The following is a 25,416-nucleotide window of genomic DNA, read 5'->3' as shown; positions in this document are numbered from 1 at the left end:
TTTAAAGGTCGGGATGAAGATGTTTTCTTGATACTTTTCCAAGAAGGGTGAACAAGAAGGACACAACTATTTTAACTAAAAACATATTTTATCTACTTAAAGGAATGAATCTTTATTTCCTTAACTAGGAGTTGCTTGGCCTTTTGGCCAAGATCAAAGATCCCCACCCCCACCTAATTGCAATTTTTCCTTTTCACCCCTCTCTCTAAATTTCACTCATCTTGATGAGAAAGAAATCAATCACTAACCCCTCATCCTCCACCCCAAAAATGTTTTTTTTCTCCATTTCATTCCATCTAGAGAGCATCCCCACTAAGAGACTGGCCCACAGGAGCTCAGGTTCCTTTACAAACCAAAGTGGAACGGACAGTATCAACTAGACAGGGTTGGGAGGGCCCTACTAACCACTATTGGTATTTTTTTTTTCTTCCCCCGCCCTCGACACAAATGAATTATTGTATTACCTTTATTGTTATCTTTTTTGTTTTTACATGCTAATAAAAAATGTTTTAAAAATTGGGTGCTAAATAGGACGTCTTCAAGTATGAAAGGGCGAATGCGGTATTATGGTGAAAGAAGATTCTCGCTAAGAGAAACTTTTGTTTAGTTCTGGAGTGACAAGGATGACCAACGACCCCATTGTTTCCCCCCTTTTGAGTTGGCCTTATGCCTAAGTTTTTTGTTCATGTTCATTTTTTGCCTGAATAAAAGAGTCCAACGTTAACAAATTCCTAATGAACCGCCCCCTTAAGTAAACACTTTATCAAATCTCCATACTAACGTAATGTACTTGCAATAACCCTTATCCCTGAGTGGCTTCCGGGCCTTGATAAGTGGTGACCACTGTGTAAAAAAAAAAAAAAAAAAAAGTTAATATTTCAAAGTGTAGTATCTGTTCTTCAGATGCTGCACTTCAATTTTTTGTTCTCTCTCAGTGGAGAAGAAATCCTTCACGACTGAGACAATTTTTATTTTTGTACCTTTTCTCCCCGTTAAAAAACGACCATGATGTCTAACTCTGTCCCGTGAGGAGGCATTGTAAATAGGGACTAGGAGTCGCTTCCAATTGGATCAGCTTCGATGGCAAAAAGGAGCAAACTTTAACACCCTCATTTCTCAGAACCTTACGTGATGTTCTAGCTTCACTAAAATCTTGGCAACTGACTTTAACATCAAATCTCTACCATGTTATGAGGTTAAGTTAACCAATCAGTTATCTATTTTTCTATATGATTCTGTTCCTGTCAATCGTCCCAAACAACCCCCTGCACCTATAATCTATTTCTACACTTTCATTTTAAAGTACATTACTACTAACATATATGTGACACAATTGGACTCAGGTTTTACTGTTCGTTTGGGGTAATTCTTAGAAGTAAATGCAAAGGAAATGATTCAGTTCACTTTCTTGTTTCTTGTCGATGTAAAGTTGCTTCTCTTGGTATAAAAAAAAACTAAACACCCTTTTCTTGTATATTAGTCTAACTTGTTGTCATGCCTTCTGTTCCCCTGCATCAATAGTGCACATGTTTGGAGATGAGTTTGTTCAGTCAAGCGCCTTGAAATAATGATAAGGTAAAGAGAGAAAAAGAAAGAAAGAAAGAAAGAGAAAAAAAGAGAAAGAGAGAAAAAGAGAGAAAGAGAGAGTGATAGAGAGAGAGAGAGAGAGAGAGAGTGTGTGTGTAGTAAGGTTTATTCTATGAGAAAGGAGTTGTAGGTAAGAAAAGTGATTATCCTTTACTTATATGCATGCATTATGGTTATCTATATATATAAAAGACAAAAGTAGTGCATGTGTTTTTGTATGTCTGCAAAAGGATTGGGGGGGGAGAAGGGGGGGGGGCTCTCGACCACATTACTATTTTCTAGAACTTTTTATATACTCCCTAGATTATAATATCTACGATTTGCAAACGGACGTCGTCTCTACATTTATTTTGATCGACTTTTATAAAATTCCCTTATTTCCATCCTTTCGCATGTTTGTTCGTCTTTTTCGTATAAAAGCGAAACTAATTGGAGTGAAGTAGGCTGCCTGGCTTTCCGGTCAGGACCTCCAGAAACGCAATTAGCTTTGATCAATGTTGGGGAAACCCGTCATATCAAACAATTGCTATTCATTTGGAGAGCTCCCCCCAAAAAGAGGGAGCTCTCCAAATAAATATAAATTTTCCCCAACATTGTGGGGAAGCAAAATATGGCAGATACATAGATATTCGAACATTCAAGTTCTCCTTTACCTCTTAAACACTGAGTTAATAAAGAAGTTGAAAACATAATTTTTCCTTTCCCCAACTGACCATTTAAATATATTATAGTATACCTTTCTTGTGGTCTTTTGGTCTTACTGAATTTCAGGGCGAGATTTTTTCTTGTCTGGTGGATTATCCAGCTTCCTGCTGTTACTTTAGGTAACAGCATTTGGAGGTGCACCATTCCTTGTAAAATCCAGTGTTAGGTTATCGAGGAGATCTTATTTGGGCTGTGAATGTGAATGTAGGGAAAAGTATTCTCATGCCAAGTTGTCCTGATAAACCCCTTTACAGAGAGAGCCTAGACACGCGAGGATAGTACCTAGTAGACGTTCAAGTTCTCTCCTGTTTAGTAGGCAAGCATGTTTATAGTAAACCATGTTGTTTTTCTTTGGCCACTTCACCTCTGCAACTCTGTAACCAAACCAGTTCCATATATCATATGGCTAGTATAATACTAAAGAGACATATCGGGCATGTTGATAATAGAGTAGTTGCATCAATGAGATTCTTGTAGATGGCTCTGTTCCTGAGAAATCGACTTTGAAACGTTTTGCTCTTTCTTTCTCATCAAATCTTTCTTGGAGTTCAAATATTAGATTGATCGCTTCTTCTGTTTCTTGTAAAGTCGATTCTCTCTATCGCTCTAAACACTTTCTCACACCTGAGTTCTGCCACATAACGTTATATCTATACAATAAATATCTCCACAAATTTACTATCAGGCCGTGTTTGGAGTGCCGTTGTCATGTTTAGGCGTGAATCTCTGTCCTGTTTAAAGGTCTTTGATAAGGTGCAGAAATGTATCTGTAATTTGACTGATTCCACCCTTTCTTATTCTCTGCAACCTTTTTCTCACATATGTGATGTTGCTAGTCTTGGTCTTTTCCACAAAAACTATTATAGCAAGTGTTCTTTAGAATTATCTAATCCTCTGCTTCCTTTGTTCCAGCTTGTTTCAATCGTTGGTTTAGTGGTTTTCATCAATCGTTGGTTTAGTGGTTTTCATCAATTCGCTGTTTAGGTATCTCATAGTGATAAAGCTTCCTATTTCAGTAGCTTCTTTTTTCTTGTGAAACTCTCTTCCTACTGACTGTTTCCCTCTTACTTATAGTTTGGTCTTTTCAAAACTAAGACCAAATAAGTGTCTCCTGTCTTTACAATAATCATCTGTCATTCTTGTTAGCTTCTTACATCAAGTGGCTTTATACCTTGTCTAGAGTGATTTCCATTAAAAAAAAAAATGCTATAACATCAATATACAAAATAGCATTAGGGTATTTTTTTATTTTTTTTATGGCTCAAACCATGTGACATAACGGGCCCAGGTTTTACTCTTCGTCTGTTTAATTCTAAAAATCAAATAAAAGGGAATTAAATCAATTCAACTTCTAGTTTCTTGCAGGGTTGCTTCCCTTGGTATAACAATAAAATAAGACAAATTATGGTAGGATACTTTTATTTCTTTATTAAATTCATTCAAAAAAAGACAAACAGGTCTCAGACTTGAGTAGTTGACATACCAACTTCCACAGGATATCTAGATTAAAAACCTGCATTTAACCCCATAACGTTATATTTATACAATAGATATATGAATATTTATTTAAATTTTATTTTTAAATGTATGAATTGAAAATAAATAAAAGTATATATTGTAGTGAGACCAAGATAAGATTTGAACGAATATTACAATACGACTGACTTGAACAGCTACTCTCTTTTTCTGCTTCGTTGGAATAACACTCCTCTCTTCATTTCCAAAAGCAAGTTAGAGTTTTCGCAGGTGTTTACTCGATACTTTTTAATGAATCATTTAAACCCAAAACCTAACATGCTGGAACAAACTTAGAAACCTCTATAAAGATAACGAAATAATAAGACAGTGTTCTCCAGAAATCAAACCTGGCAAACCCTAATCTCACTAGAATATAAAAAAGATGATATGCTTTAAAGAAATGTAAACTAGATTTGATCTAAATTAGATTTTACCTCATCCTACAAGTTTGTAACCTTTTGCCAAAATCTGAGGGTTTTTTTTCTCTTCCCATTAAACAATAGTTGCTAATATGTTCATGGTGGTTTAAATATTAATTAAGTACCTTCATAGCAACAACATTTATATAGTTAAAAAATCATTTTTCTATTTGCTTGAAATCAAGGCTATCCCTATAACAGAACAAGAAATTTAACATTTGGAGTCTCTGATTGGAGGCAAATTCTACAATCAGTCAACAAAGATCTTTTCAACTGCTAAAACTTCACTCTCGTTGTTCCCAGAATATTCAAATATGAAAGAATTCTAACCATGGTCATGATTAAGTACAATTTTTTTAAATTCTACATTGAAATAAAAAATCACTCATTCAAATATAGTTTTCTCTTTGTTTATAGAAATTTGTCAATAATTGCCAAATTTAAAAACTAGCTCATTGTTGTTGGTATCCGACTGTCTCAGGAAACAATGTGGGGGGGCTTAAATCAGTCCATTGGCAAATTAGTGTCTGCTATGATTGTGCAAGCCTATCCTGAAACGACAGGCTTAGTTGCAGATGTCACAGATGTAGATGATGTCTAGTTGTCATGGTTCTGTTGCAGCCCTCTGCCGTTTGTGCTCTTTCTTCTCCTTCGATGCCTTTAAGGCTTTTTTTTAGTGGCTGCGGTCTTCAATCACAGACTCTCAGCATATTGGGTCAATGCTACTTGCCCTCATGTCTTGCTTACAGACATCTTTGTAGAGTAGGACAGGCCTTCCCGCTGGTCTGGAACTCGCCTTTGGGATTCTCTCATCATCCATTCGCCTAGCATGACCAAGCCATCAGAGTTGTTGGATGAGCATAGCGGACATACTTGGGATGTCTGCCTGATCAAATTCACTGATTTTGTTTCTTATTATTTGGTACCGGTGCTATCAGATCAAGCTGTTTGAAGATATCAGTTTCCTGACTCAAATCCACTGTACACTAAAAGTTTTTGCTATTACTTATTTTTTCTCTTTGCAAAACTTTATCATATTCTGCAAAACTTAAAATAAAAGCAACAATCGAACCCACCCCCCTCTTTACTTTACTCCCTTGTCTGAAAATTCTGGCTTCCTGACTTAAAGAACTTTTTTTAATTCTAAAAAGAAACTTTTCAAGAAATTGACAACAAAAACATACCTTTTCTTGGCATAAAATGACCCCCAGGAGTTGAAATGCTGTTAAACAAAAACAACCACGACTCAACTATTATTTAATATGTAAAACATAAAAACATAAAACTAAACTCACAGTCTCCAGTCTGGGCACCTTCAACCTCAATAGCAAGGAGTCACAACTAACTCTGTTATCAAGGTGTACACCACAAATCCATCCAACAATAGCTTCATTATTTATCTGCATCCTCAGAAAGATGAAGCCAATAGGAGCCCAGCATTTTCTTGCATATAACATGGCACTACGGATATGGTTGGCATAACAATACTAAAGATAATGAATTACAAAGTGACGAATATTAATGGAAACACAAGAAAATGGGGAAAAGCTGCAAACTCATCAATATGGGAACTTATTGAACTACCCATTTATTTCGTTACATGATAAGGCTATTGTTAGGTGCTTACAAATAATAATACTCTTGAATATCTTATATTTAAAAGATAGTTAGAAGTAACTTTGTAGTCAAGGGTAAAAGTTGTTTCCCTTGCTCCAAAGATATTTGGAAAACAAGAGTTATCTTCCCTTATATTAAAGTCAATGGAATAAGAAATAAACGACATACAAGTAAACGCTTCCCTGTTTCAAAGTAATTTCTTTTTAGTTGTTATTTATATAGTAAATAATTATATTTATTGATTTATACAGAATCGTTTTCATTCAAATTATTTCTTCATATTTGTGTCTTACTATTCACAAAACGCCACTGTATTTTAGGTTCTGAAAACAAATTCGATTTTAAAACTTATTAATAAAATAAAATATTTTAAAACTTATTAATAAAATAAAATATTCAAATTAATTCCAGTTAACATGAATAATTCAGAGAAGCTTTGATTGCTAGTTGGCTCTATGGGCCTTTGAAAATTGAAAAGACCAAAAAAGATTTACAACTGATGTTAATGGACCATACACTCTGCCTTAAGTTCACAAATCACCTTAACATTCTTGAAAAGTTGCCGATGCCAGGTATCACACACAATTCATCTGGGCAGAAAACATGAAGCAGTAAAAAAAAAAATTTATGTTAATTTATTTGAAAAGGGAAAGTAATACTTTCAAAGTAACATATTAAGATCGCTCTTTATCATGTTTTTCTTTTTTTTCTGTTGTTGGAGGATTTTTTTTTTTTTTTTTTTGTTAGCACTTGCTTGCCATACTGAAATTGCCTTTTCCCTGATGATTGTGATATGTTGCTGGTCCTGTGCAGTTCTAGGAGGTCCACCTTCCAAGGATTTGCCTTTTATCTTTGATAAGGGGGTTAATTTATTGCTAATCATTAGATTTTTAGCATGATACTGGCTTTTCAATTCCACTCTTCGGCCTTAGTGCGACATCTTTTTGCTGTAGAAGCATGATGAATTCCCGAACCCAATTAAAAGTGAACAACAGGTCAAGATGAGATGAAACTCATAAAACTTACTTGATGCCGTTTGTACATGCAAGATAAAGGTTTTATACCGCACAAAGAACGATTAAACATAAACTGATCCACAAAAATCCATGTTTCATTAAGCAAATAAACCATAGGTTTTTTTTATTTTGTTGTTTTTTTATACTGTTTTTTTTTGTGTTTTTTTTATAATTCGATAAAATAATTTTTTCTTTTTCAGATAAGCTGCTCAATTTCCGCGATGAAATGCAAAAGGAAGAAAATCTGAGCAAGTCAATAAAAGACTGGAGAGGTCCCGATAAAATAAAATATTCAAATTAATTCCAGTTAACATGAATAATTCAGAGAAGCTTTGATTGCTAGTTGGCTCTATGGGCCTTTGAAAATTGAAAAGACCAAAAAAGATTTACAACTGATGTTAATGGACCATACACTCTGCCTTAAGTTCACAAATCACCTTAACATTCTTGAAAAGTTGCCGATGCCAGGTATCACACACAATTCATCTGGGCAGAAAACATGAAGCAGTAAAAACAGTTATCACAAATTTCTTTTGGATTTTAATAAAATCTGTTTTGTTATTTACTTCAATTCTTACTGAGTCTTTCATGATTCTCCATTTCTATTTCAAATATTATCGTGTAGAACAACGAACCATCGGAAAGTGTTCTGAAACTAAACATGGCTTACACTTCTAGATGTTTCATATTTTTAAAACTATATTTTGCTACAATTGCATAAAAATATATCACAATATAATGGGGCTTCTCAATGCCATACTAGTGGGTAATTGTTACGGCTTTACCTTTTCATGTGCTGCAAAAAAAATAATAATTTGTTTCTTCATTTCTATTTCTCTCTTACTTTCCCTCTCTGCCCTGCTCTCAGCAAATCTCTCGACCTATTCCACAAATCCTAAATCATCATCATGAAAAGTTTCCAGAAAAAATACACGATCAAACCCGGATCTCCAATATCCAACGTAGACCCCCCCTCCACCCCACCCCACCAACTACCATGTCTCCTTCTCCAACATCAGGGGTCTACATTCCAAACCTTCCAGAGGTTGAAACCCAATTACAGGAGACTAAACCAGACCTATTATTCCTAAGCAAAACTGCGATTGGACTGAATATTTCCCTAGATGAGTTCGTAGTTAACGGATACTCTAAGTTAACTTCCAAATCTGATCCCCCAAGATCACCATGGGCATGGCATATATGCCTACATTAAAGATGGATTTCTACGTTGTACAGGCCTTCTCCAGAGAAGATCCTAATTTATCCTATATGTGTTTCTGGGTTGCACTTGCTCATACTAATGCGTTTATATTTGCTCTTTATCGCCCCCACAACAGCGGAGTTACTATCTTTAAAAGAATAGCTGAGAAAATTGACCACATCCTGTCTACTCATCTTTCAGCTAATATTCACGTCTGTGGAGACTTCAATGTTCACAATGTGGAATGATTAATCCACTCAAACAAGACAGATGATGAGGGGAGGTTCTGTCATGATTTCTCCATTGCTTATGACCTCACTCAGATTGTTCATGAACCCACCCGTGTGCCCGACACTGATGGCCAGTATGCAAGTCTCCTAGACCTTTTTCTCACAACTTGTCCTGAGTTATGTTCATCTTCCGTTCTATCTCCACTGGGATCTTCTGACCACTTGGTTGTATCAGTTAAGATAAAAATGAAATATAATAAGTCCTCAGACATACCTCTCCATCATACTGTATATTGATACACTATTGCTGACTGGGATAGCTTCTGTACATTTATATCAGATCTACCTCTGCATTCCATGTTTAAAAAGGATGTGTCCTCTATAGTATCAGACCTGACGGAATGGTTAATTATAGGTATAGACCGTTTCATTCAGTCAAAAAAATTCCAGCAAAAACCTAACAGCCAACCGTGGTTCTCTCCAGAATGTGCTGCTGCCATTGTGTACAGAAATCACTTTTTCCCTTGCTTCCAATGTAATACATGTATTGAGACTAAAGCCACTTTCAAGACTGCCAGAACGCAAGAGAGTTGTATACTCATTCCGTCAAGTCCAAAGTAGCTGAGCAGCGGCTTGGTTCCCATCTGTTTTGGCAAATAGCAAACAGGATCCTGAACAGAAGCATGTGCTCTATCCCAACCATCATCAATGGACCTGAGGTAATCTTTTTAGCATCAGATAAAGCTAAACTCTTTGCCAAGAATTTTGCAGATAATTCTACCCTTTGTGACCAACGAATGGTCTCCGCAATGATTCTTTTTTTTATTATTATTATGTAAAAATAAAACGGCAGATTCTTTTTTATTATTATTATTATTATTATGTAAAAATAAAACGGCAGATGTACACAAGATAGGCCCCATTGCCAAATAGGCACCAGCTACAATGTTGAACGCAGCGCATTGCGGAAACCGTTCGTTAAACAAAAAATTTTACTTACCCTTTTTAAAAAAAAAAATGGAGATTATAGTTAGAATTTTAACCAGAATATTATCGATTAGATACTAAGCTGAAGCGGGGAAAAACGGTTGGATAAACAAGAATTAGCAAGTTAATCCAATAAACATAAGTCTCAACTCAGACAAATTCATAATTTCAATATGTTTTAATTCAATTAAATTTCTTAACTTTAATATGTTGATTTGTTGACAACTCAAAATTGAGACTCAAAAATTATAACTTTAATTCAGTTAAACTTTTTTAATATTAATATGTGTGCCACTGTCTGTTGTCAGTTTTCAGTTTAAACTTCAAAATTCTCATGCATCCAGACATTAGCTAATTTCCACTATATGGACTGACCTGAGGAGCTTCATCCTTACATTTAGAACAAAGCCACTTCCTTCAGGTATCTTGCTGATTAACTCCCACGCAGATGAAATGGAACCAGCTGTCAGACGAATCGCAGCACACCATTTGCGATGTTCCATCATTAGGAACAGAACAGGTTGGAGAGAAAAAGGGACCTCCTTCTTCTATAAACTCAGTTGATGCAATATCATCATTACCCTTAATTTCCAAGGGCACAAGATTTTTTAAGGACTGGACCTGTTTGCACCCATCCTTAAGAACAACCACAGAACGAACATTATTGTCACTTCCAGTAATTAATTTGATTATTTTACCAAGATTTCAAAATTGTCTGGTTTTGTTGGGAGTCTTAATAAGTACTATCTCTCCAACAGATAACTTGGGGGCACAATTGCTCCCAATTTTGACATCGACTTCGCTTAATGACAAAAGGTAATCATTATGTTAGATACGATTGAATTTTTCAACAAATTTATTCCTCCTTTTGAGGGAATGTAACAAGGCAGTCCTATTTGGGGAGTCAGGACATAATTCATAATCATAATTATTAATAAGCAAACGAGATTGATAGCCTGATTGAAGAAAATGATTTGGAGTTAAAATATGAAAGTCTCTGTCAGCAAAAGCAATATAAGTAAGGGGTCTGTAATTTATTGCTTTTTGCACATCAGAAAGTGCGGTCAGAAATTCAAAATAATCCAACTTTCTTCTGCCCAATAATTTTCACAAACATTGCTTGACAGTTTTAATTAGTCTCTCCCAGGCTCCCTCCTGCCAGGCAAAGGGAAATTGTTTGATGGACGATGTGTATGGATTTAAATTGTTTCTTCAGCTCGTCCGATTCGAGCACATTCGATAACAATATTCCGGACGCAACAAAAGATTTCGCGTTATTGGAAGATACATGCATAGGGATACCAAATAAATTGGTAAACCTAACAAAGGCAGCATGAAAGAGCAGTTGCTCATGTCCGGCAATAATTCTAAGTGAATTGCACGTAAACCCGAGCTCCACCAAGTATGCTTGAAAAATGGGGAGGGGAATTAAACCCTTTCCTGCCCACAAATAATTTTTTTTTTTGATAAAATTTCAACTCACATTATCGTTTGAAAACTGATAACAGCAACACAAAATATTCAATGTGTACATTAAACATGGCATCATAATTACAAATTAAACATTAGAAATCTCAATTTAAATTAATCAATTTAATTTTAAAAAATCAAATTAATATCCAATGCGTGAGGATAAACATATTAAAAGTGTGACTTTTATATTTAAATTACGGAAAAAAAATCATTAACAGTTTCTTTTTTTTTTTTACATCTACAGAATTTGAACCAAAGTTTTTTCCCCCAATTAAGTCACACTAATGATCCATGTGGGATCTTAAATCGAAAAAAATGCATTATATATGCTAGTAACTTATTACCCCAATTTCAAGGTCGAATTAAATTATTATCTTACGCAATTTCAAATGTAAGAAGAATTGAAAATTTTTATTTTCTTACTTTTTTAAGAGTACAAACATAGCGTCAATCGAAACTTATCAATGTCTTATTAGTTTTTAGCGACAGAAGTTACATTAACGAAATAAAATACTTTTCTGATTTAACAAAACAGAAAAAAAAAAATACTTTATCGTTTCCTTTTTTTTTTTTGAGTTAACAAACTACGGTTTCTAAGAATTACGTTAACATCAACAATAATCTGCTCAAATTATGGAGAGAAAAAAACTGCTCATTTTAAATCAAGAATTTGCACAAAGTATAACTAATTACGTTTGCAAAAAAAAAAAAAAGAATATATTTAAACTAGTCATTTTGCAAAAAAGTGAGATTCTTTTTTTTTTCCTACGTTTTGCAAAAAAATGAGAATGTAAGAAATTTCTTTCTCACACACTCAATTTCCTCCCTGCAGAAGCAAATGAATTCCACAAACAAAAGCCATACCTTTTCAAACTCAAAATTTATTCACAAGTAACAGCAATGAAAGTTCTCTGGTTCTGGTATAGTCCTTTTGCAAAACGGTGGCCCGATTTGCTTCCATACGTATGGAACCTTTAGTTTGAATTCCTATTGTTCGAATGTTACGAGGGGCATGCAATAAGTAATTCCCCTGACCCACTTCCACTTGTCTGATCTAGCTGAAATTTTGCATGTGCAATGATTTATATCTCTACAGGTTATGTGGCAAATTACAACTCTGAACTGTGTTTTTTGTTTTACAGGTGTTTGAACTGAGTCAGGTGTGAAATGGAGCCTGTTGAATGTCGAGCAGTGATCCAGTTTTTGTATTTGAAAGGATGCACACCATAGGAGATTTTTGATGAAATGAAAGAAACTTATGGTGATAATGCCCCATCATATGACCTTGTAAAACGCTGGCATCGTGAATTTAAACATGGTTGGAAGTCTGTGGAAACAGCTCCCAGACCTGGTCGTCTCCCTTCTGCCATTGATGAGGCATCTGTCCGTCAAGTTGAGGATGCTATTTTGGAAGATCGGCGCATTACTATTCGCCAAATAGGCCAAAATGTCAAGATTAGTACAGGGTCTGTGGAAACTATCATTCATGACCATTTGCATATGCATAAGGTGTCTGCCAGATGGATCCCCAGGATGCTCACACCATGCCAGAAGGGAGAATGCATTGAGTTCTCGAGGATTAATTTGGAGATGTGCCAAGAAGATGAGTCAAAGTTTTTCAAAAGACTGATTACACAGGATGAAACCTGGGTCCATCCTCATGATCCAGAGACCAAAGCCCAGTCAATGCAGTGGAAGCACTTGAACTCACCACCTCCAAAGAAGGCAAGGGTGCAGCCCTCCGCTGGCAAGGTCATGCTCACAGTCTTCTGGGACCAGGACGGAGTAGTGATGACAGATTTCCTGGTAAAGGGTACCACAATTATAGGAGTCTATTATGTTTCACTTTTGACGAAATTAAGGGAAGCTATCAAAATCAAGAGGCGGAGCAAGATCAGCAAAGGTACTCTCCTCCTGCATGACAACGCGCCGGTCCACAAGTCGCATGTCGCCAGATCAGAAGCATGGGCGTGTAGTTATGAAATCCTTCCCCATCCTCCCTACTTTCCTGACCTTGCACCCTCTGACTTTCACCTCTTCCCAGCCATGAAGTTGTTTTTGAAAGGAAAGCGTTTCCCAGATGATGCAGCCTTGATTTCTGAAGTCACGTCGTGGTTGGAAAACCAACCTGGGGTGTTCTACAAAAACGATCTCCAGAGCTGCATCAAATGATGGGAGAAATGCATAACTTTGGGTGGTTCCTATGTAGAGAAAGACTAATAACTGTGCCAAGTTCGTTGCTCTACTGCTATGGGAAGTGGGTCAGGGGCATTACTTATTGCATGCCCCTTGTAGTTCGTTGTTCCTTTGGAAGGATCCATGAATGTTTCATGGTAAACTTGGCGGGAATGATGGTGCCTATAATCAGGCATATGTGAGCCCCTTGGGACTCAAGATGAAATAAGATAAGATCCAATATTTGGTAAATAAACATGCAGAACAGTTCTTGAATGCCATCTTCAATTAGGATAAATACAGCAATATAAGTTGTCTCTGCTTGTAGAGATGTGGCCTTCATTCACTAACTGTTTGGTGTCCATGAAGGAATTGTCTTGGCTCCCTTGAGAGAGAGAACTGCTGAGTTGAGTCTATCCCGATGCCGAGTTTCTGTTAGACTGAAAAAATAAAAGCATAATACAAAAAGGGCGCCAAGCAATTTACTTGACTCATTCAAAATTAACCAATCATGGACTGGCTACTAGAACTGTGTGGCCGGCCTAAACATGGCGGTTGTATATGAAATTTCTCACAATACTACTTTTTTTTAAAGTACACGCGAATTCATTCATAAGTGTGAAAAATTGAGAGTCAAAAGAGTAATGAGTTCCCTTTTAGAACAATTGAAAAATTTATTTTTATTTTAGAATAAAAAATAATTATTAAAACAAAAACAGTCCTGTTCTCGTCGAGTAGTTTGTTTTTTATTCAAGAAAATAAAATTTCACTGTTTTTCGATGACAACCATCTTCATTCCGTGACAAGTAGGTACACTAGGCATATCCAAACCGTTGTGTAGAACATCATCATTATACACATTTTTTGTGTTCACTATAGTTTGGGTCAATTTCTATGGAAGATCATTTATGCAGAAATTTATGAATAAATAAAATGTACAATAAAAAAAAAATAGATAAAAAACAATATAAGACTTATCTTCTATCTATATATATGAAAGTGAAAATGTGTGTGTGTGTGTGTGTATATTTTTGTGTATGTCCGTAAAAGGTTTTTTTCACCGGGATTCTCGAGGGGGTTACTATTTCTTATAACTTTTTATATAATGTCTAAATAATAATATCTACGACTTAAGAACAGGGGTCGCATGTGTATTTTAATTCGCCTGACTTTTACGTGCTATTTTCGAGATATTTTTTCGATCGGCGCGTCTTCGAAAAGCGAATGATGGAACAGGGGAAAACGAGGTCAAACATCACGCGACATAACTTTCTTGCACCTGTTAATTTCACTCTATAAACGTTAACTTAAGACACCTATCATTTCCTCTCCCCTCGTGGCCGAGATGGTTAGGTCCTCAGGGTTTTTTTTCATTTCGTTACCACCTTTGCGTCAACGCTTCGGGGTTCAAGCCTACCTTCCTACTAAAACTTTTTTTTTTCTTTTACACCTCCAAAGTTTTTTTTTTAAACAGGGTTGTTTTGATCTACCCCCCCCAACACACACACTCCCAAACACCCGGGCAACGGTGGGTACCCCCCTCTAGTCTTTTATAAAACAAATAGATTTTTAATTTAACTACATAGACGATAAAATTAATTTTAACCTGATCTGTTGATACATGTATCTAAAGATACTACTGCTTACAGGCCTCCATACATTTTTGGAAGAAAAAAAAAAGGCGCACATTTTGATTATCACCTCTGTCATTTTAAATAATCAACTCCAAACGAATCTTTTTTAATCGATTTTGCTTTTGTAATTTTTATTATCTCAACAGTTATATATTCTATTAAATGAATATATTTTTTATTATTTGAAACCTTTTGAAAAAATATGTTTAAACTACAAAACGCGTACTATTTGAATTTAATATCATTTAAAGCTTTTTAAAAATAATAATTTTTTAGAATTGTTTTTTTTTTGTTGTTGTAATTCAAATAATTATATTACCGAGAATAAAAAAATCAAGAAAAATTGTTTATTTTTTTTAACATAATAATATTGATTTCATGTCCAATTTTATTTACAACTTTAAGGTAAGTGAAAAAAATAACAGGATTATATATATATATATATATATATATATATATATATATATATATATATATATATATATATATATGAAAAGAACTATTTTTTAATTATTTGATCTTTTCAGCTTTAAAAAATTTTGAAATTTTTATCGGCCTACATTTATTTTTTTTAGTTTTCGTAACATGAAATATGGGAGGTGGGTGTAGAAACACTTTAAAAAATTCCTCTAATATATTTAATGAAACCTACTTTTAATATTTAAGTTTATTTAATAATGAATAAATATCGAAAATTTCAGGAAAATATGACTATTATTTGATTTTTGCTAGATTTTTAAAACATGGGTGTGTCTACGGCTTAAAAAACGTCACTACATAGGAACGTTGTTTTAAACCGTCGATAATGTAAACACGATATTTATCTCGCATTTTAATTAGTTTTGTATGCTACAAACATTTTTTAAGCTTCTTCTTTTAAATGGTAAAAATGTTAGGATGATAATATATTAAATTGAATAACACTTATATCGTGTTACCTATGGGGTGGGGATAAAAGTAAAACTGTGGCGCGCGTTGGAGGTACCTAAGGTACACGATAAAGGTTTTCTTTATTTTTCTTTATCGCCACAAGTGCTAATAATCTGGACTTGCGCCAATTTTCCTGTTAATTTAGAAATTGTATAGTAAAAAAAAAAAAATTCCGACTATAGTCTTTTTTTTTTTTTTTAAAGATAAAAACGTATAGGACCGTGCAGTCGTGCAGGTGCACACACGCATTTTTTGTTTGACGAATGGTCTCTGCAAAGCGTTGCGTTCTACATTATAGTGTCGGTGCATATTTGGCAATGGGGGGAAGGCGCATTCGTGCACGTTCGCCATATTTTTTAGCAAACTATTGTATGAAAAAACGTTGATAAACTTATTGTTTATTAATATTAAGAAACAGCGGAGGAATACTGTTTACGAATGCATTGAATTATACGCGGAAACACTTCTCCTTTCTCTCTGCGCCGCCACATAAATTCTACCAAATGTAATTCAAACATGTCCTGTCGAGCTCCTAAAAGTTTTTGTATTTTCCTCTTTTCAGGGTTATGTTCACGCTCATACATGCCATGTTCAAACTGATCCAGACCTTTGTAGTCAGCCCATCCATCAGATATTATGCGGGTTCCGGGCAGGATCCATGACCGAATTATTGGAAACAATGCATCACGATGTCGATGTTGCACCGTGGTTAAATTGCAATGGTTTGAACCTCGTTCAACAGCGCCGAAAATCCAGACATCGTCCTTAATCTGACCCCGGTTATACTTTCGCTTAAAGAAGAAAGATTCGTCTATTTCAACTTCTTTAGCGCTATTACTCTCTTCGTCTATTCCACCAAGCATTATTGGGTTGTTTAGGATGTCTTGTTCGCAAACCTCTCGGATAAACTGCATCCAGTCAACTATGGTGCGTGATGAAACGCTGATTTGTTTTTGAATTACGTTCTGCGGCATATCAAGACTCCAGCAGAACAATAGCATGATTATCTGTCTTATTTTTAGATGGCTTCCTGCCATAAAAGATCCTTCGCGTATGCTACTTGTTGACCGACAAGTCCGCATGCGGCATTCCCATCGACACCCATCTATATTATTTGTCCGTTTGGTCAAAATCCTGGGAATTTCGCAAGTTCCACATTTGCTAGAATTACCTAGTAGACCTAAGGAAACGGCGATATGGACATCATTTTCCATCAATTTCGGTACCAGTGTAAAAAAAGTCCAATCGAAATCGTTAATTTCGACTGGAGTGAATATATGGTCCACAATATATTCCTTAGTGGTCCGAGGACGTCCGAAGTCTGACATTTTTGTTTTACTTTCTTTTTTTTTTTTTTAATTTGTTTAAAATTATTTATGGATTGTCAAAAATAATAAACATACAATCAAAGCGCATTTTTAGTGTTGTTTTTTCTTCCAACGAAAAAGTTGTTTTAACTAGTCAATAAAAATGTTTACTCAATTCAATTTCAAAACAAATCAAAAGTCGCTACTTTCTCCATTAGCCACGCCGATAAAATATATTTGTAAAACTAAATTTGATAAATATCTCAAAATAAATCAGAACAAGTTATCTCCCTTAGTTTGCCACCCTAAAGTAAAAGTAAAAAAAAAAGAAAAGAAAAAAGGAACTGTCCGAACCTGCCATATGGTCGTTATATTTTTATTAGTTTAGATTCATTAAAGATTAATATATGGTTCACTATAACTTTTTATTTTTTTATCATATATTTAAAAAAAATATATAAATTTCCCACTTAAAAATTATAAAATTTACGGCGGAAGCGGAAATGAAAGCCATTCATTTTCTCGCGTGATCTCGTTATTGATAACGTTAAAAAAAAACGAGACTTTGTACTCTGCGTTCTTTCCTTGCTGAGCGGCGGCCGAGTTTAGAACGTTCTAACAATGAGAGCTAAGTGGAGAAAAAAGCGTATGCGAAGGCTGAAGCGAAAAAGGAGGAAGATGAGGGCTAGGTCGAAATAGACTTTCTGCTCCCTTCCAAACAGAATCCCAACCGTTTGAGGTATTTAAAATCCGACATGGACAATAGCAACATTTTGAAATTTGTGACTGGATTTCTTTTCTTTAAGGAGGAAAATGATGACTTGTGTAACCAAAATGGCTACCGCCAGAACTTTACCCACGTGTGAAGATTTACCTCTGCTACCAAATGCTTCATTTTATTTTCCACCGGCTTAAATCGTCGCGAAGAAAGACAATCGCATTCAAATACTCAATGCTTGCTTGGGTCGTTTGTTGGACAGTGTTTCTCGAATGTGACTTTCTCTAATTTTTTTTTTTTTTTTATATGAAGAGAACTGTCTATTTCTTCGGCAACATTTCTACTTTAAATTGTTGAGATTCTATCTTCTCCCATCTCTTTCTACTTTCGAGGACTAAACCTTCGTCTTCGATGGTAATAAAAAGATGATTTAAACCTTAAAAAAAATTGTTAAATTCTTAATTCGATGTTGTATTTTAAACTTTTCTATATTTGTTTTCGTAGTTGTACAGAATCCGGACTGTAATGTTTTGTTTTATGTAGGCTATTAAATTCAAATTTAACTTGAACGGTATCTTAAGTGAAAAATACAGATTAGTTAAAAACAAAACCTCCCACGTGTTAATGATTTTCATTAACATTTCAGCACTGTCCGTATTCTGCATAAATACCTTATTTTCATATAAAATTCGAATTTTCCGTCCTGTCTTTTTCCGTTGTCCAATTGTAAAATATCGTCATAATGAAACAGCTGACTACCCAAAGGCACTTTTGCAATTTGTAGCACCAGGCAAATTGTAGGAGCTCCCTTCCAAACACTCCAAGTTTGCTGGGGATGTTATGACCAAATTTTATCCATTTGTCTAATTGACGGGCCTAAACGAATCGCCCCTCTATAATTTTAACGGTATTTTTTTTTTTTTTTTTTTTATTTAATTAATTTATTTTTTTTTTTTTAACGACGTAAACTAGCGTAGTGTAAACACCCCCACCTCCCCCATGGTAAGAACTTTTTTCGGAATAAACACCCCCTCCTCCAACCTCAAACTACTACATATGAAAAAATTATAGGGGTAGAAGTGATTCTCGTTCAGGTCCGCCGCCTAATTTTCCAAACGGTGACTGGGCAAATTACTGTATTTGTCTAAATTGTGCGTACTCTTTTTCATATTACCAGATCAAACAGGTTATTTCCACGTGGACCAGTTTTGTTTCGTAAGTAACACCGCTTGAAAAATTAGGGAGCCAACCGTTTCAATATTGTCTTTGATCTTTTAATAAGTTTTTTCTTTTTTTTTTTAACTATGCCACTTTATTTGCATATTAACGCCTTTCAAAATATTAACCCATATTCAGGTTGGTAACGCTTTATTTTCAAGTTAAAACTTACCGATAAATACTTTATTTTTCGTAGGGTTTTTATTCGTAGGATTCGAAAAGTTGTCAAACAAATGGGTTTGTATTACTGTACAGAGTTTAGTACTTTTTGACGAACCCTCTTTTTAAAAATCTACCAAAAATTAGATAATTATCCGGGTTTGTATTACTGTATACATAGATTCGAAAAAGTTGTCAAAAACAAATATATAACAAATGTTATCAAAGGCAAGATAAGTTACTTTTCTACCTAACTGGATAATTTTTCGTGTTTTTATTAAATGTAACATTCAGCTCAAAACTGTTTACCGATGTATTGGAAAATTGAAGATGGCGTCTGATTCTCTTAACACGGTAAGTTTGGGAAAAGGTGTTATAAATACAAAACTAAAAATACTATTAAAACCCCGCCGAATATATGTCAACCTATGTCACGGTAACATATTGAGCGAGTTTTTAACAGTATTTTATTCGGTTTTTTATTTATAACACCTTTTCCCAAACTTACCATGTTAAAGAGAGAATCAGACGGCATCTTGAATTTTCTAATACATCGGTAAACAGTTTTTCGAGCTGAATAAACATGTTACATTAAATAAAAACACGAAAAATATATCCAGTTTGCTAGAAAAGTAACTTATCTTGCCTTTGATAACATTTTGTTTTTTGACAACTTTTTCGAATCTGTGTACAGTAATACAAACCCGAAAGGTGTTATTAAAAAAAAAAAAAAAACTGAATAAAATACTGTTAAAAACTCGCTCAATATGTTACCGTGATGTAGGTTGACATATATTCGGCGGGTTTTTAATAGTATTTTGTCTAGTTTTTTTATTTATAACACCTTTTCCCAAACTTACCGTGTTAAAGAGGGAGTCAGACGCCATCTTGAATTTTCCAATACATCGGTAAACACTGGTTTTCGAGCTGAATAAAAAAAAAAACCATGAAAAATATATCCAGTTTGGTAAAGTAACTTATCGTGCCTTTGATAACATTTGTTTGACAACTTTTTCGAATCTGTGTACAGTAATACAAACTCAACGGAATGCTTTGAAGAATCGATAAAAGAAAAAAAAATCGATATTGTGCCCTCCCTTTTGTGTTAAAAATATTTTATTTTTTTCGATCCTGTTTGATAACGTTTGCCGCCTTTCGACTACGGTGGACCAAACGCGCTGAAATTTGTTCACTGGGTCAATTCTAATTTTTAATATGCTTTAAATTGTCACAAACACACACACGTACACATTAAAAACCACTCAAAATGGTCACCCATCTGGTACTGGCCAGCCTCAGCGTTAATACATTGACATTTTTCGTCACTGAAAAATAAGGGCCTTTTTTTTTTTTTTTTTTTTACTTAGGTTTTTTGTGCAAGACAAATGTTAACTTTGGGAAAAATTTTAAAATACTAAATTTTACATTCTGCTTTCTATGATAAAATTCAGAGTTTTATCTTTTTCTGGAGAAAAAAGATACTCAGAAATAATGGATTTTAATAAATTTCGTTAAAAAAAAAAATGATTTTTCGGCCATTTTTGGCGGTGTCTAAAGGTACGGGCAAAATGAATGCCGATGCTCAAAATTTTTGACCCCCTCCCTTTACTTAAAAATTCAACAAAGATCAGGAAATTAACCAATTTTAATGAAATTTTCAGTATCAAATAATCGCGGAATATAATGAACTAATTATTTTTAAATCTTGGTGAAAATCTATTGTTTAAACAAAAATACCTTTACTAAAGTTATGGTTTTCAGTAAAAAATTTGTACAGGAACATTACGAAAAAAAAATGCCTCTGAAGTCCGTTACTAATGAATTCGATATAACTCGAAGAGAAATTAACAGTTGTTTCTGCAATTTAATTAACCATTTTCCCATAAGTAACGTGCCGAAATTTATCGAGCATAATGATTAACATTTCTCAAATCATTACTCTGCTCGATAAATTTTGGCACGTTACTTACGGAAAAACGGTTTTTGTAAATCGGCTCATGAAAACTGAATTTGTTAGATTAATTAAAAAGCATTAAAAACTACGTAACACAAATGAACCCTTTTTTTTTTTTAAATTGCCGCTAAAAATTCCTCCAATGTGATGAGTCATTTTGTGCACGTGAATGCAAGAACCGAAATTAAATGAACAAATACAATGATGCGTTGTAATATAGTTTTTTAAATATGATTTCTCTTCGGTCTGTGTGCAATGCGTAATCAGCCGACTTACGCCATTATAGCTGACTTTACAAAGAAAATAATCCCTTAGAAAAATATTAATCTCCAAAACTTAATTTGCGACGGATACGGTTTTCAGATTCTTCTTCAGCACATCGAAATCTACAAGAAAATTGTTTTGTTTTTTTCTACCATGCTTTTTCTAAAAGTTTACCGTGTTTTTATTTATGTAACATGTTTATTCAGCTTGAAAAAAGCTTTGGGAAAATGAGTTGAAACTAAAAATACTGTTAGAAACTCGCTCAATGTTACCGTAACATAGGCTGACATATTCGGTGAGTTTTTAAGTGTTTTGTGTATTTTTAACTGATTTTCCCAAAGCGTGTTCACCAGAGACTACCCTGCCCCGCCATTTACAATTTCCAAATACATCGGTAAACATTGTATATTTTTCGAGCTGAATAAACATGTTGCACTAAATAAAAACACTAAAAAATTATCCGGTTAGGTAGAAAAGTTATTGGGTTTGTTTTACTGTACACATAGATTCGAGAAAAGTTATAAAAAAAAAACAAATATAAACAAATGTTATAAAAACCAACATAAGTTACTTTTCTACCCAACTGGATAATTTTTTGTTTTTAAGGTAACCTGTTTATTCAGCTTGACAAAATGTTTACCAATGTGTTGGAAAATTCAAAATGGCGCTGCTGCTCAGTGCTCAACACAGTAAGTTTGAGTAAGGGAGTTAGAAAAAAAAAGTATATACAGAATACTGTTAGAAACTAGCTCAATATGTTACTGTGACATACGCTGAAATATATTCGTTGGGTTTTTAACAATATTTGGTATAGTTTTTTTCATTTTCTCAAACTTACCGTGGTCAGTTTGGCGCGATTTTAAATTTTCCAATACATCGGTAAACACTGGATGTTTTTCGAGCTGAATAAACATGTTACATTAAATAAAAACACTAAACAATTATCCAGTTAGGTTGTAAATTATTTTGGCTTTGATAATTTGTTTTTTGACAAATTTTTTTCAAATCTTTATTTAGTAATACAAACCCCCATTTATTTCTTATATTTATATTTGTTTTTTCTAAAACTTTTTCGAATCTGTATAGTAATACAAACCCAATAAATGTTATCAAAGGCAAGATAAGTTACTTACATAAACCTAAGTGGATAATTTTTTTTTTTTCTTAATTTAATGTAACATGTTTATTCAGCTCGAAAAACAATGTTTACCTATGTACGTATTGGAAAATTAAAAATGGCACCGGTCTCTGTTTTTGAACACGTTAAGTTTGGGAAAATGAGTTAAAAATTAAAAACTACACAATACTGTTAAAATACCACCGAATATGTAAGCCCATGTCACCGTAACATATTGAGTGAGTTAAGTTTTGTATAGTTTATTTTTAGCTCATTTTCCTAAACTTACGTGTTCAACAGTCCGGCGTCATTTTTGATTGTCCGATAGCTGAATAAACATGTTACATTAAATAAAAACACTAAAAAATTATCCAGTAAGTTATGAAAGTAAATTATCTTGCTTTTTGATAACATTTGTTATATATTTGACAACTTTTTCGAATCTGTATAGTAATACAAACCCTATTTATGACGGATTTTTAGTACTACTGTTATCTTATTTGCACAATATTTGATGTAACCTCTAAGGTGTAACTTGTTGAACTCTAGAATCTGACGAAAGAGCGCTCTCTCCAACCATGACTAGAAATCTGTAGTACGATCAAGTTTTAAATCTATTGTTTCTAGACATAACATCACTAACATAATTTGAAAAGTATTTCGGATTTCAAGATAATCTGAAGATCGGAAGTTATATCGACTGAAACGTTCAAGTAACGCTAAGAACGGTAGTTCTAATCCAATTAATACGCCCAATCGAAGTATGGGCAAAAATACATACACGATATTGTAGTACATAGACGAAGGGTTCTTCATTGCCCCTCATTATTTCACTGAATATCCAGTTGATTAAAAATATGTATACAAGTGCCAAACGAAATTTGTATCACCAGTTAGGTATGTCAAAAAGTCTCCCCCTCATATCTGCAGGAATTCATGTGGAGAGAAAATGGGACCTAATAAATTTGGCAAAATGCTATGTTGATATTTGGAAATAATTACATTACTTTCATTATTTCAGTTTATCCTTTCATCTTGTCTTATTTGTAGTTGAGGAAAAGGAAGTTGCAACTTTTTAAAATGTTTTTCTTAGAAAAATTAAATTAAACTATATTTCACAGCTAACCCATTTAATAAATGTCACAACTTTTTGTTTGACATGCTTTGTTTTAATCGAATTCAGTAAAATGGTCTGAAAAAGACGTCAAAATCTATTAAAACGTATTCGTTTCATACATCAGGATTTTGTAATTTAAGTTTCTAAGTGATGTCAGCATCGAGTGGCCATATACTTAGAATAGCCAAGGTTGCCAAAATCTCCTCCTATAATTTTATATTCATATTGAAAACCCTTTTTTCTATTCATTTAAAAGAAAAATTAAACTGGTCTTGCTTAAAAAGAAAAGCATGATGTCATAAAGGATGAATGGTAACGGAAGAGTTAGCCATGTTTGTTAAAAACACCAGTTGGCAACTACCATTTGCCCATTATGTCACCATGCATTTTCTTTATTAACCTTTTTTGGACCGACCATAGCATTTGCTTTACAATTTCGTTCATTTTTAAAATATGAGTTCACCATAGCTTAATGACTTTATATAAAATTTGAACTTTATACGATATATTTTTTGTTAGGTGTATTATATTTTTAACAGCATACATGCAAACGTTGATTGCTGCTGAAGGATATCCTCTTGATCAAAAACTTCTCTTGGGTTGCTTTATGGTTATTTCAGGCCTTCCAATTCTCATCCAGAAAAAACAGTGATTATAGCTCTTTTAAATTCCATTTATTTTAACTATAAGCATAATTTATAAAAGTTTTCATAAATCTGGAGTAAAATTAAGCTACTTTAATAGAAATAACTTATAAAAATTGAATTTAAAGCAACATTACAATTTCTATAGTATGTTGAAAACTGTTCCATTTAAGGAACATTGGTACAAGAAAGGTTAAAAAAATCAAACTGAATTTAATAGTGAATTAATAAATTAGTCAAGTTAATATGGCTCGGAAATGAAGGATAATTTTACATAAAATATGTAACAAGAGTAAAGTATACTAAACACTGATTCCAACTGAAATAATTATTTTGGTGTTCATATATAATCAATCTTTTTTAAGGAGCTTTTGGATGATTTAGCTTGAGTCGACAAAATTTACTTAACAAAATAAATATTTAAACAGTTGATTGAATTGTAGTTTAGTGTTTTTTTTTTTTTTTTTTTTTTTTTTTTATTAATCCTTCCAATGGAGAAGTTGCTGTTCTTTATAGCTAAAAGAAAATGTTTATGCATTTTTATTTTCAGTTCAAAACAAATTTGCCATTAGAAGTTCCGTCCATGCAAGGAAAGTTTTTTAGATGGATCATTTTTATTTTGCAAATTGTTTTAACGGAGAGGATTTTTTTGCGAGAATCATTATTGCAATCACATGAAATTTTTATTTTTTGGTAATTATTATTGAATAAACAATACTTCAATAATAATATTGTTAGTTTGAGAAATTAATTTTTCTTATATTGATTTCATAACACTGACTTTATGCATTTTTTTTTTTTTTTTACGAGAATCACCACTGGAGGCCACTCAAGGATAAGGGTTAAAGTATACAGTGGTCAAAAGGACTATATAGTAATTGTTAGATAATTGATAAATTGGATTATTTAAGGGGAACGGCTCAAGAACTTGTTTACATTGGACTTGAAGATGGCCATATTGTAGTCAACTGGAAAGCAGGTAAATGGAAGAGTTCCACTGGTGTGCAATTCTAAGAAAAACTTTGTTCATGGAATCTACATGAGGTTTAGGCAGAGATGCAGAGAGAGGGAAATTACTGATAGTGTTTTCAGCCAAATGAGTGTTCTCCAAGATTGCTTATTGGGGTAGCCAGGGGCGAAAAAAAGAAAGGATCCGGGGTGTGGGTATCTTGGAGGTTTCCGATCAGGGATGGAGAGGGCCCTTCACTCAACTAGCTTAAGAACCTAGTCTTAAACACTTGCTTTAGGGAGTCTGACAGGATCTGGAACCGTGTACGCTGTGCTTAAGCGGGGAACATGAACTCCAACTTGGCACCTCTTTGTATGCACAGGCTCACTATGTTTATCCATCTTCGGTAAAACGTCTCAGAGTACAATATCTTTTCCTATTATATCTGATCTTTACCTTCAGCTGATGCTTGAAGAA

The 25,416-nt window shown here is 33.9% G+C and overlaps 1 protein-coding gene across 4 annotated transcripts in view; it reads left to right on the top strand.

The window, feature by feature from the left end:
- Positions 1 to 7,427, top strand: part of LOC145279807 (kinesin-like protein KIF2A) — a 152,362-nt gene extending 144,935 nt beyond the window's left edge. For all 4 annotated transcript variants that reach the window (XM_080131159.1, XM_080131161.1, XM_080131158.1 and 1 more), the window contains one exon: positions 7,063 to 7,427. In XM_080131159.1, the coding sequence (XP_079987285.1) occupies positions 7,063 to 7,163 (101 nt within the window). In that variant the 3' untranslated portion in view covers positions 7,164 to 7,427. The remainder of the gene's footprint in view (positions 1 to 7,062) is intronic.
- The last annotated feature ends 17,989 nt before the right edge of the window (positions 7,428 to 25,416 follow it).

Source organism: Euprymna scolopes, chromosome 7 (assembly GCF_053919585.1).
Source record: "Euprymna scolopes isolate OS-2025 chromosome 7, ASM5391958v1, whole genome shotgun sequence".
In the NCBI taxonomy this organism is placed as follows: domain Eukaryota; kingdom Metazoa; phylum Mollusca; class Cephalopoda; order Sepiida; family Sepiolidae; genus Euprymna; species Euprymna scolopes.
The sequence above is the reverse complement of the archived record's forward strand: the minus strand, read 5'-3'. Positions and strand labels throughout refer to the sequence as shown.